We start from the raw sequence: 12,486 nt of genomic DNA, 5'->3' as shown, positions 1-12,486 counted from the left end.
ACCTGTTGAAATGATCCCATATCCATCCATCAGTCTACCCATCCATCCATCTTCTTCTCCTTATTTGGGGCCAGGTTGCAGGGGCAGCAGCCTAAGGAGAGAAGCCTTGACTTCCCTCTCACCAGCCTTCTCCTCCAGCTTATCCCAAGGAACACCAAGGCATTCGCAGGCCAGCCACCCTTCAGAGAAAGCTAATTTCTGCCTCTTGTATCTGTGATCTCAATCTTTTGGTCACTACCCAAAGCTCAGGACCATAGGTGAGAGTAAGGACGTAGCTCAACCAGCTAAATCAAGAACTTTGCTTTTACACTCAGCAGCAACTGCATCATTGTAGCCACAGCATAAATCTGTCTGTTTATCTTCCACACCCAGCAGTCATCAACAAGACTCTGAGCTGCTTAAACTCCTCCACTTGGGACCGTAACTCATCCCTGACCCGGAGTGGGCACAACATCCTTTTCCAGCTGAGGACCATGGCCTCAGACTTGGAGCCGATTCTCATTCCTGCCACTTTACACTCAGCTGCGAACTGCTACAGTGCGAGCTGGAGGTCGCCGCCTTACTATACCTTTAGGCGCCCCAAGTCTGTCCAGCATCCACCCCCGCCACATGACTTGGATCAGGTGATCAGTTGAGAGCTCAGCACCTCTCTTCACACAAGTATCCAGAACATATGGCCGCAGATCTGATGATACAAAATTGATCATCGACCTGCAGCCTAGGGTCTCTTATTGCCATGTGCAATTATAGACGCCCTTTTGTTTGAACATGGTGTTTGTTATGGACAATTTGTGGTTTGCACAGAAGTCTAGTAATAGAACATTGCTTTGGTTCACATCTGGCAGGCTGTTCCTCCCAATCACGCGCCTGCGGGTCTCACTGTTGTTGCTCACATGAGCGTTGAAGTCTCCCAGTAAGACGACAGCATCCTCAGGCACACCACCTAGAGGCTCCAAGAAGGCCAGGTACTCTGAACCATCGTTTGGTGCACGGGCGCAGACGACAGCCAGGACCCATTCTCCAATTCAAAGGTGCAGGGAACAAACCCAGGAAAAACTCCAACTTATAGGCAGCAAGCCAAGCGGATGCTAAAATATTCTGACCAAACTGTTTCCAATTTTGCACATTAGGTACAAAGCAACACTGAGAAAGTTTTTACTTTGGAAGCCAAATCATATTGCAAAAAAAACAGCAATACAGTGTAACTCTAACAAGTGGGGATGCGTGCATTGATACAAATATTGAAAGTACTGATCCCAGCATTGATATTGCTCCTGTTTCATGAAAAAGCAGCCACGTCTGTGCAAACACCGGTCCTTTCAGCCACCCTTTGCTCCACCCTCACCTCCTCCTCCCTGTGGTTTGTTGCTGTGGAGTCACATGACTTAGGTGCACCTGGTGTCCAGATATTTATAGCTGTAAATGAAAACACTGCAAACAGCAATGCCTGTAGGAATTTCTCTACTATGACTTTATTGAGTCACAACTAGACAACAGTGGCAGTACAGATTAAAAGTACACAGTTTTACTGTTGTTTACGTTCAGTGATGCCATCTAGTATTGTTAATTCTATGTGAGGCTGCTGCTGTGGTGGGATTTTTGAGTTGAGGGGGGGCATTCCACAAAATATTTCTGACCGGGAGCTCGGAACTTCCGACTTATTCAGGAACACAGCATTAGAAAAACAAAAATATCGATCATATTACCTATCATCGATTCAATACCAATACAAGCTTTGGTATCGATCCGCCACTTCTAGTATACAGGGGTGATTACTTTGGGAGGACACCTAATTTAGAGATTAACTGAAATAATTTAAAAACTACTTTAGAGTTTGCTTTAGTGTGGGAATTTTCCTCCATCATACACAGCAAATGTCAGTACCAGGTCAAGCTGCATTGTTGTAAATCTGTAAATCAGCAACTGGCATTAGACGCAGAGTGGGAGGGCTAACTCAAGCCACTCGTTAGCTTGTAAAAGTGTAGCTTGAAGTAAACAACAAAACAACAAAAAACCCGTTGGGGGGTAACGTAAGTGCCGTTGACTTGGCTCTCTGTCTGACTCGCTTCCCCTGTCAGAGAGAAAGTCGGATTCTCTCTGACTCTATTTTCAGCTTCCTCTTCTGTAAGCGGGGAGTTTTTACTGCCTGCAGTCATATGATGCGATCGTAGGAAAGCAGGAACACGCCTTTCAGAGAGGACTCGCTTCGTTTTCACATCCAAGCAACATAAAGTCACCGACTCCGCAAAGAGGAACTTATTCTCTGCCACAGGAAAGTTAGCCGAGGACTGTGATGTCGGAACCGAAACTCCGCGACACTGACCGCTTCCCTTGTAGCAACAGCCACTTATAGCTTTCTGTAGCTACTGTATTATTATGCAACACAGCAATTCAGTAATGATTTGTAAAGACATGAGTAACTACAGTGGATTTTCAGTGAGTTATTTATACGCTAACGCTGCGCTCAGTGTGGCCGCTCGAAGGCCGTTGTCGGTTCAGAGAGAGCGCAGTGATTGATTTCAATGCACGTCAAGTCGTCGTCAGCTGGAACAGGGCGCTTTAAAGACCATGGTTAACAAAGAGGAGCTGGAAGAAAGGCTGAAAAAACTTTTGGTGAGGCTGAAAACTCCCCAGGAAGACAGGCAACTGTGCACGCTGATTCAAATCATCCAGGATCTGCTTTTCCTGGCGCACACCGACTATGGTAGGAAGCACATTGTTTCAGCGTGTGCATCATCACGCTGCTCATAAACAGCCATCATTTCCTTTTGGCATTTTTGCATTGCCTTATGAGAATTAGGTCAGATTAAAAAAAATCAAGTAGTATTTGCCCAGTGTGAAATGTGATATGGCATTCAATAATTTTGCATGATCGTTTTTATGGTTTTATTTATTTCAGACCACAATGTAATTCACTGAGCTCTTTAAAAAAAACAAAAACAAACAAACTCTGCTCCTTTTGTGCATTTTTTCCCTTCCATCCTTCCATCTTCTAGTCTATTGATGCTGTATTTCTTTGTTCATATGTCCTACTTTAAGGTTTGTTATACAGCAGGTTAATGATTTAGCTGTTTTTACAGAGTAATTTCCCAGTTTTGGCGATAAATAAAGCATATCTTATCTTAAATACAAAACATAATGTCTTTGGGGTCATACTAAGGCCATTATAGTTTACTTAAGACTAGGCGTGAAAACACATTCAAGTTACCTGAAATCAAATTTAAAATGAGATTTACTTAGATTAGTAGATTTTAAGCACAGACTTGTACCTGCACAGTAAAGTCCTGCTGTAATGCTGCCTTGTTATGCACATTTAAAAACAGGAATGAGGGTAAAAGACCCAGTCACTTTATTCAAAACTAATGGGACTCATCGTGTCTTCTTATCTCTTGTTCCATGCTGCAGCAGCTGAACTGTTTGAAGACAAAGATGTCCACGTGCCCCTCGTGCTGGTTCTGTCTACCCACATCAGCAGCAGAGGAGTCCAGCAGGTAATGAATGACACAACGAAAATTAGCCATTATAATGGCAGGTGGTGCTATCTGTGTGAGGTAAGGTGAGGTGTGTTCAGCAGCATCACTCGCTCTTTGTTGTTGACAAAATCATCTGTGGACTGACGCGCCTACACAAAATCTAGCATGTCTTGTGACTGCTGTGTAATGCTAATTATCAGAGGTAAGACTACATATTGAAGCAAACTGAAAGTGAGATTGTAAGATTCATATTTTCTCAGTACTGTAATGTGTATGCTTGAGATCAGAATCATTACTTTTCATTGGTTTATTGTAATGACTCATTCCCGTCATTTTAATAAATTGTTTGTTCTTCCTTTTCACAGGCTGGCTGGTCATTGCTGTGTCAGCTGATTGAAATATGCCCCACTACACTGGACCAGCTAACCAGACCTTTGGATGAAGCCCAAGAGTGGGAGGTAGAGGGAGTGCACCAGTAAGTGAAGACTCTCTGGCAGCTGTGGGCTTTATGCAGCACCACTCATTTAAATGAATGACTATCATGATGGCTCATGCCACACGAAGGTACATGAAATATATAGGCGTGGTCAAGACAACCTGCTCAAGTTCAAACCAAGCATTAATTTTGGGAGGAAAGGTGATTGGAGTGACTTTGAACGTTGCATGTTGTTGCTGTTGGTTCCAGATGGGCTGGGCTGAGTAATTCATAAACTGCTGGGTTTTTCCCCTCAGAACAATCTCTAGGGTTTACAGAGAGTGGTTCAAAGAGAAAATGTCCAGTGAACGGCAGTTCTGTGGGCAAAAACCCCTTGTTGATACCAGAGGTCAGAGGACAATAGTCAGACTTTATAGTAAGGCAACAGTAACTCCAATAACCACTTGTCACTATCAAGTTTTGCAGTAGAACATCTCTGAATGTTCCTCTGAGATGCACAGCAGAGATGCACAACATGTTGATCATTGAAACAGCTACAGGGGCAGCAGACCACACTGGGTGTCACTCCTGTCAACCAAGAACAGGAAACTAATGCTACGGTTCAAACAGTCTCGTCAAAATTGGACGACAGAAAAACTGGAAAAACGTTACCTGCTCTCATGTGGCTTGATTTCTGTTGTGATGTTCAAATGTGAGGGTCAGAGTTTGGGATAAACTGCATGAATGCATGGATCCATCCTGCCTTGTAGCAAGTGTTCAGGCTGATAGTGACGAAATGGTACCAACAGAACCACTTAAACGTCATTAAAAAGCCACAGCGTAACAGAGTATAGTTGCTGATCATGTTCATCCCCTTATGACCAGTGTATCCATCATTTTTAACACAACTGTGCACCATGTATAAGATCATCATCCCAATCTGGTTTCTTGAACATGACAATGCCTATGCTGACCTTTAAATGACCTCCACAGTCACCAGTTCTCAGTCTGGTAGGGCTCCTCTGGGATGTGGTCGAATAGGAGATTCGAGTCATGGTAAATCTCGAGGCAAAAAGGAGACTAACCCCTTCAATTTTTACTCCACTTTAGTAAAATTCTCAATTCTGATTTTAGAAAAATGAATGTGGACCATACTGAATTGAATTTCTTTGAATCTGAGGCACATTTCCTTTTAGGTTTATAGAATCAAGTTTATAGAATTTGATTCAGATTATTTGACACCAGCTTTAGCTGCTATGACCCTATTTACACGTGCCAATTTCTATTAATTAATTAATTCTCCATGTCAGGCATTTGTGTTAGCGGCAATGCTTACACAATTTTAGAATAACACAACAGACAGCCATTTTTCATTTAATAATCAAATGATCAAGTTAGTATTTAGGGTGAAGTAGTTAAAACAATATATATCATAAAATAAGTTTTAATTCAGTTAATTTTTGCAAAGGTTTGGTCTTTCAATGGAGATGAAAAAAAATGACCAAATCTATTTGGCGACAGCTTTGGTGAAGTTTTTGCTTGTTGTATGTTTTTCAGGCAGATCCTTAAGGTGCTATCTCAGTACAGCGCAGATTGTCGAGTGACCATGGTTGCACTCAGAGCCTTGGCCCTGCTGCTCAGATCAGGTATGAATACACCGAAGATCCTTCCTGCTACAGATGGCACTGCAAAAGCCTTATTTGTCATTTAAGACTCTTTAATGTGAGCAAGTTAACCACCTTGTTTTTCTTTCAGTGATTTGTTTGCCTGCACGGTCACACTCCTTTCTACTCTGATGTGTAGCTGAGTGATTTGAGGCTTCTTAGAAATGCAGAGTTTCAGCTAATTCAAGCATTTGCATACCCAGCAACAATGGAACAAATATTTCCTGCTTCTAAAAATGTTTGTATAATCTAATAATAATATCTGTGCTTGTCAGAAGAATTTCACCACTTATCCAACATGCATTCATGAAAAAAAACATTTTCTGATAACATAGCTAACCCATACATTGTAATAAGAGGAGCGGTCAATAGAGTAAAAATTCTGAAATGTTTTTAATCTGCAGGTTTAGGGTTTTTGCTTTTTGTTTGAGCTGGTTGGGTATAAAACAAGACGGGGAGTTTAACGAGAGGCTCGGATAAGATAATCGAAGCAGAAAATAATCTCAGTTTGGTGACTGGCTGCAAACAGATATTCATTGTACTTGACATTTTATCTCTCATACATAGCCAAGATTCCTCTGCTGCTACTGGATGAGGAGGAGGACGTGTTTGGCCTTGTGGTGTACGCCATGAAGGCGTTTCCTACAAGCGAAGAAGTGCAACTCCAAGGCTGCACAGCTCTGCAGCTGCTTCTGGAGGAAGGTGGGTAGATACACACCCCAACCTCGTAGCGTGTGGATTTATTATGAACTTAAATGTGTAGTCTACACTGTCTTTGTGTTTCTAGCTTGGTATGTGTCTTACACTGATCAGTGACACTGCCTGACTTTTATTTTAGAAAAGAGATTAAACTAATTTAACAACTATGCTCTACGTCATGCGAGTGTAATGCTTGTTAAATACAGCGTGCAGTCATTGTCTTTGTGACCTGAGGGTGGTTCCAAGTCGGAATGTGAATGCCTAAAGAAAAGTGAAATAAAGAGCCGCAGCGAGAGTCCTGGGGGGAATGGTATTTAACATTTGCTATTTTAACCCGTTAAATTCTCGAGGAAACACTTTGTAAAGTTGTGCCTTTCCTGTCTTCCTGCTTACGTTTCTTCAGTTGGACTTTCTCGTTCTTATTTGCCTTAGTGATGCAGGCTTCTCTCTTACATCATCATCGTCACTGCTTTTTGGGACACACCTTTCATAAATCTCACTGTGATTTTGCATTTGTGTGTATTTCTTGCAGTGTTTCCAGTCTGTAATGACTTTTTCTGAATTCTTACCAGAATTTGTTTACTTTTAGTCAGTCTACACTTCTTAAGGTACACCTGTTCAGCTACTTATTAATCTAATAATCAATGCAGAAGAGCACACATCCTGCAGTTTCAATCACATAATGTCACCGTATTCAATTACTAATGTGCTAATGTGAGGATGTTGACATGTTAGCTTGTTTATACATATTAATGGAGACATGACAAAAGAGAAACATGGTGCACAGAAGAATAAAACCTTGAATAAAGTTAACAAAAAAAGAAAAAGAACATACAGATACATCTATGTACTTCTATTTTAATGTCGAATGTTACTGAAGATTAGCTTGTGTACATTTGGAACACAACTTTTGGCATATAGTCATCGATACAGCATGTCTAATTGAGCTTTTTGTTAGCTTCACATTAACATTTTCTTCTGTGTGTTGGTGAACAGCAGCCGTATATCTTTACTGCGTCTGTGTTTGCAGTCAGCGATGAGCACCTTGTGGAGTTTGTGGAGAACCAGGATCATGCTGTGGTTCTGGCAGCTCTCCAGAGGTTTCCGGACTACTGGGAGATGCAGCTGCAGGCTTTAAAAGTGCTGCTTCCTCTGACTCACCCTGGTAAGTCCTGATGACATCACAGTGATCTTTATGATGGCCATAGAGTAAAGAAAAAAAACCCCGTGTTATTCTTACTGCACAATCCAAAAAAAGTGCTGTGTGTTGGTTCTTATAAAACGTTATGCCTGATCTGTGTAGCTGAGTCTTAGTTTGAATAGAGAGATTTGGTGTAGTTGTCCTTTGTGTGTGGCTGTGTGGTTTCCCTCGGCTAATGTCATCTTCTTTTTGCTTTGCTGAAGTCACAGTGGTAACAAACACAGGTTATGAAACAAGCTCATAAAACCTCGCATGGTCCATTTGTAGATGGACCATCAGACCGTGATGTCACTGCAATGCTTTTTAGGGACTCTTGATTTAATTTCCATTATCCCTCTAATGCCATTACATAGGAGTAAAATAAGTGTCCTTCTGAGAACTTGTGGGACAGGATAGCCGTGCATGTTTGGAAAGAAAAACATCAAATTGTCATTGTGAGAAAACATAGCAGCTCATTCAGTGAAGACTCTCTGAAGTATATTTCCCAGTAAAACATGTTACGAATGCAGCAGATAATTGAATTGGAGACTTCCTACAGTTCCATGAAATGTATTTTAATTATCAGGATGTGGGAAGTCCGAATCCTGTTTTTAGGATTACAAAGATTGCATTATTATTATTATAACACTGTTTAAAAGAGACTTTTGTTATGCTGCCAGGAAGTCCAGGAGAATGGTGGAAAGTACCAGTAACAGTCCGAGTGAGTCAAAAAAAAGGACAGAGAGCTGAAAATAGGAACAAAATATATATTAATGATTAAACTTAAATAATCCTTAACCTGATTAAGTGGAGTCAGCTGCAAATTGTCGTACCTGCTGTAAGGCAGGGGAGATTAGGCAACATCACAAATGAGCCTGGAAGGGCCGTAACTCATTCAGTACCTTTTATAAATATGACTTATAAGTAGATGTACTTTAAGCTACTCCATCTACTACTCTTAGAGTGAAGTGGAAGATGGATCAGCTATGCTCCCATCTCAGCCGTTTCAGTTATTCTTGGCTTGTATTGAGAAGCTGCAGTTAATATTTTTGAGAGAGAAATGAACCGATCGCACTTCAGAGATGTTCTCTGAAATACGCAGGACTGTACAGAAGATGGTGCGTTACTTTTATGCATAATCTAATTTTGAGCTGATTCAGATCTGAATGATTTCTGTATGGAATATGTAAAAAAAATTTAAATAATTTTGTTGTTGGTCGAGTATGTAAATCTTATTTATAGCCAGTATGTAAGTGTCTTATACTACTCATTACAGTTTTGTGCTATTTGTAATTCAGCAGTACTCAAAGACTCAGGTGGAGTTGCGTACTTGTCTTTTGCAGGCAGTAACGTGGAGGTGTTGATGTCAGGGGGCACTCGGTGCTACAGCACCATCATCGCTGCCATGGATGCTTTCCCTGAGGTGGAGGAGCTGCAGGAGAAGGCCTGCTGCCTGTTCAAAAGGTTTACTTCAGGTCAGAGCGAGTGGAAAAGGAGAAGAATCATATTTTAATCATATTTTTATGGCCTTCTTCTTCCTCTAATGTAATTTAGTACTGACATTGTTTTTGTGGATGCAGATTTGTTTTGTGCACTTTTGTGTTTCACTTCAAATGCAGAATATTAATTTGTGTATTATCATAGCTGATAAGAGCTATTGAATTAGACTCATAAGACTTTTGAATTACATCCACGTAGACATTTTACATACTATATTATATACTGGTTAATTAGGTAAATTAGTCTTTCAGTAACATTTCTCAGTGATCGCTGAGCTCATTCTCCCACTCACTGTTTTGTTTGCTGTTGTTTTATCAGCAGTTTTTGTGCCTCAATTAAATGGCACAGCTGACGAAAGTGAAAGTAAAAGTAAATGAAGAGTGAGAGCAGAACTAAACAGAGTGGTAACTCAAGCATCTGGAACTTCCACTGTCCCACCTGCCGACTGTAGAAACATTAATTATCTATCTATCTATCTATCTATCTATCTATCTATCTATCTATCTATCTATCTATCTATCTATCTATCTATCTATCTATCTATCTATCTATCTATCTATCTATCTATCTATCTATCTATCTATCTATCTATCTATCTATCTATCTATCTATCTATCTATCTATCTATCTATCTATCTATCTATCTATCTATCTATCTATCTATCTATCTATCTATCTATCTATCTATCTATCTCAATTTCTGAGCCAACAGTGAACATTATTAAGTATCATTGTTGTTAACTATACAAACTAAATAAAATTAAAAAAACAGTGTTAAATGGGTCCAGCTCTCAGATGTACAGTTAATAAATAACTCATGAATAACACTAGTAATGATAACACTGTTTGTTGAATCCTCACTGTCAACACAGCAGTGTTTGGATTTCATTCGTTCGGATAAACTAACGTGTTTTTTCAGATGACAGATGAAGATTGAGGAGAGTTATCAAAGTAATCAGAGTATTAATTCTGGGTGCTCGGCTTATGGTGTCTTGCAGAGAGTTACAACGACATCCTGGTGAGGAATGGTGTCCACAGAGTCGCAGTCAGAGCCTGTCAGACTTTCCCTAACAACCCCAAGCTGCAAGCCGCTGCTCTGTCCTGCCTGGCTAACCTCAGTGAGGACCCACATTCACAAACTATATTTAATGGACGTGTGATGGTCTTAAACTCAACATCAATATATAGTGATGTTGCACATTTTTTGAAATATTGGAGTTCAGAAGCAGCACATTTTCCATATAACCGTGATGTTTGCTTAGTTATTTCACTAAAGTCTTCAAGCCCTGCATCTGTTTTTAAGCAGATGTAGACGCAGACGAATAACCCAAAGCAGTTGCCAAGCTTTGTGGTAAAAACCAGATGATACTAAAATGCAACTGTCTCTTGACCTTTCTCCATTCTGCAAAAATGACACAGTGATTGACACAGACTTTGTCCTTTTTGTTAGCTGCAACCATCGTGCAGAACAAGGCGGTGGCCGAGCAGGGTCTGGAGGAAGGAGAGGAGGAGGAGAACAGGGGTAACGGGCAGGTGGAGGACATGGAGCTGAGCTGGATGAGGGAATGCTTTACTGCACTGGAGCTCCACGCAGATGAGCCAGATGTTCAGGTCTGTCTAACGTTTGGCTTTCGAGTTTTACATGGTACTCCTGAAGACTTGAACTTATTTAAAAATCACTTGTACCGTCTCAGGAAGCTGCGTGCTGGGCCATTCACAGTCTGTTTCTGCACGGAGCTGCACTGAACCATCTAGAAGAAGAGCAGGATGAAAGGTGACACAGTGACATCTCCACACGTGCGTTCATAGCCGTTGAATCTGTGCGAGAACTGAATGTAATGATGGCGTTTGGGTATTTGCTCCACAGGACTCCTGTTTATAGACAGCTGATGGCGGCCATGCTGCTTCACTTTGCGTCTCCCAATGTGTTTAACGCTGCTACCAGCGCCATCGCCACACTCATCGCAAACAACAGTGAGTCTCACGTTTCCACACGGTGTGCAGAGATGCAGTTATGATCAACATCTGTTTGTTTGTCTGTGCTGAAACTGCCGCCTGCAGCCTGTAATAAAAGCTTATGCTACAGATGCTATGTATATATCTCTATATAATATAAAAACACTGCTGTTTTGGCTGTTGCCACGGTAACCGGTTTGCTTTGTTTGCAGGTAAGATGCGCTCTTTGCTGCTGTCAAGTGGCCTTCATGTGAATTTGGTGGAGATGATGAAGAGACATTCAGACTCAGCCGAGGTTTCCATCAGTGCCTGCAAACTGTTAAACCTGCTGTTCCAGGGAAGGTGCGAACGAAGACGGTTCACATTCTACGATGAAAAAATTCAGACACACTGAGGAGAGCATTTAGTGTTTCTCACAAGCTTTGAAACTAGTCTCCCTGTATTTGTAGGGCCGCCAGTCTGGATGAGTTGACCATGGCCATGAACCAGATCCTCAGCACCATGAAGTTTCATAACTTTAATCCCGAGGTTCAGCTGGAGGCTCTGCAAGCCAGCTTGGTCTTCCTTTGCCCGGGTACGCTCTTGTTTTCTTTTCTCACTTCCGTTCCCAGCAGCTACGTGTTCTTTGTGTGGTGTTTGTGCGCAGAGGTGACCTGCCAAACAAAAGTTAATGGTCGCACAAGTAAAGTTTTTTTTCCCATCTTCTCCAACAGGGCAGCTTATTTACCGCACTAAGCTTCGTCCCAGAGGAAGATGGAGAATATAATTTATGAGTATTATTTTGACTAGTACTAAGTCACAGTGTAATGTGAAATGAGCTGCTCATAATGAGGAAATCGCATCTATTCGCTAATTTTGCAGCCCTCAGAGCATATCAGCTATTTTTGTTATGGAATTTTGCTACATGTGCTCTTTAATTTAAGGGACTTTTCACATCTGAGAGTCTAAACCACGGTTCCTGTTTTTGTTCTCTTGTGTATATCTGATCCAGTTCATTTTGGTTTCACATTGCAGTTATGCAAAGGCGGTAAGACCTTTATATGACGAACGTGCATGGTTCATTGTATTTGATTGCTTGGCAAACAAGTGTGTATCTATTGTAAGTCCTTTTTGGCAAGTAGCCTGGCTCAGTTTGTATGAATACGAGAAAAAACAATAGACAGATTCTTTGTAATCCTTATGCCCTGTGATATTTAAAAAAAAACAAACTCTTTCGGTTGTGTCTGAGGGTCCGTGTTTACTCATGTCCTTGTCCTCACTCGTTTCCTTCTCAGACAGGAGTTTAAGGGAGCACGGCAACTCAGTCGCAGATCCCGACATGGCCGACGTGTCTCTGAAGGTCCTGAAAAACCAGTGTGTGGTGGAAGGAGCTCACATCCTCTACCTGGAAGCTCTCAACAGGGTATGGGCAACACACACTTTTTCAACATTTTGAGCATTTTGGTTTTGTTTTGAAATGCCCAATTGGAGATTCTAATCGGGTTTTATTTTTAAGAGATTTTTTTTCAATAAAGAGAAAATTATTCAGGCTGCAGAGCGCCTGAATGAAACGACAGTTCACCCATTCGTTTTATAAACTGCATCGTAGCCTGTTCTGCA

At 41.3% G+C, this 12,486-nt stretch overlaps 1 protein-coding gene across 2 annotated transcripts in view; it reads left to right on the top strand.

Moving 5' to 3' along the window:
* The first annotated feature begins 1,669 nt into the window (after nucleotides 1-1,669).
* lrrk2 (leucine-rich repeat kinase 2) overlaps nucleotides 1,670-12,486 on the top strand; it is a 32,517-nt gene continuing 21,700 nt past the window's right edge. Inside the window, exons 1-14 of one of the 2 annotated variants that reach the window (XM_082541696.1) lie at nucleotides 1,670-2,704; nucleotides 3,409-3,491; nucleotides 3,839-3,948; nucleotides 5,446-5,534; nucleotides 6,120-6,254; nucleotides 7,282-7,416; nucleotides 8,775-8,906; nucleotides 9,930-10,049; nucleotides 10,382-10,542; nucleotides 10,626-10,705; nucleotides 10,799-10,905; nucleotides 11,100-11,229; nucleotides 11,337-11,461; nucleotides 12,162-12,289. In XM_082541696.1, coding sequence (XP_082397822.1) covers nucleotides 2,569-2,704; nucleotides 3,409-3,491; nucleotides 3,839-3,948; nucleotides 5,446-5,534; nucleotides 6,120-6,254; nucleotides 7,282-7,416; nucleotides 8,775-8,906; nucleotides 9,930-10,049; nucleotides 10,382-10,542; nucleotides 10,626-10,705; nucleotides 10,799-10,905; nucleotides 11,100-11,229; nucleotides 11,337-11,461; nucleotides 12,162-12,289 — 1,671 coding nt within the window. In that variant the 5' untranslated portion in view covers nucleotides 1,670-2,568. Of the gene's footprint in view, nucleotides 2,705-3,405; nucleotides 3,492-3,838; nucleotides 3,949-5,445; nucleotides 5,535-6,119; nucleotides 6,255-7,281; nucleotides 7,417-8,774; nucleotides 8,907-9,929; nucleotides 10,050-10,381; nucleotides 10,543-10,625; nucleotides 10,706-10,798; nucleotides 10,906-11,099; nucleotides 11,230-11,336; nucleotides 11,462-12,161; nucleotides 12,290-12,486 lie in introns of both variants that reach the window. The other variant, XM_082541695.1, reaches the window with a different exon arrangement.

The sequence above is a fragment of the Aulonocara stuartgranti genome (assembly GCF_965226115.1).
Source record: "Aulonocara stuartgranti genome assembly, chromosome: 7".
NCBI lineage: Eukaryota > Metazoa > Chordata > Actinopteri > Cichliformes > Cichlidae > Aulonocara > Aulonocara stuartgranti.
Note: the sequence above shows the minus strand (reverse complement) of the source record. Positions and strands in the feature narration are given on the sequence as shown.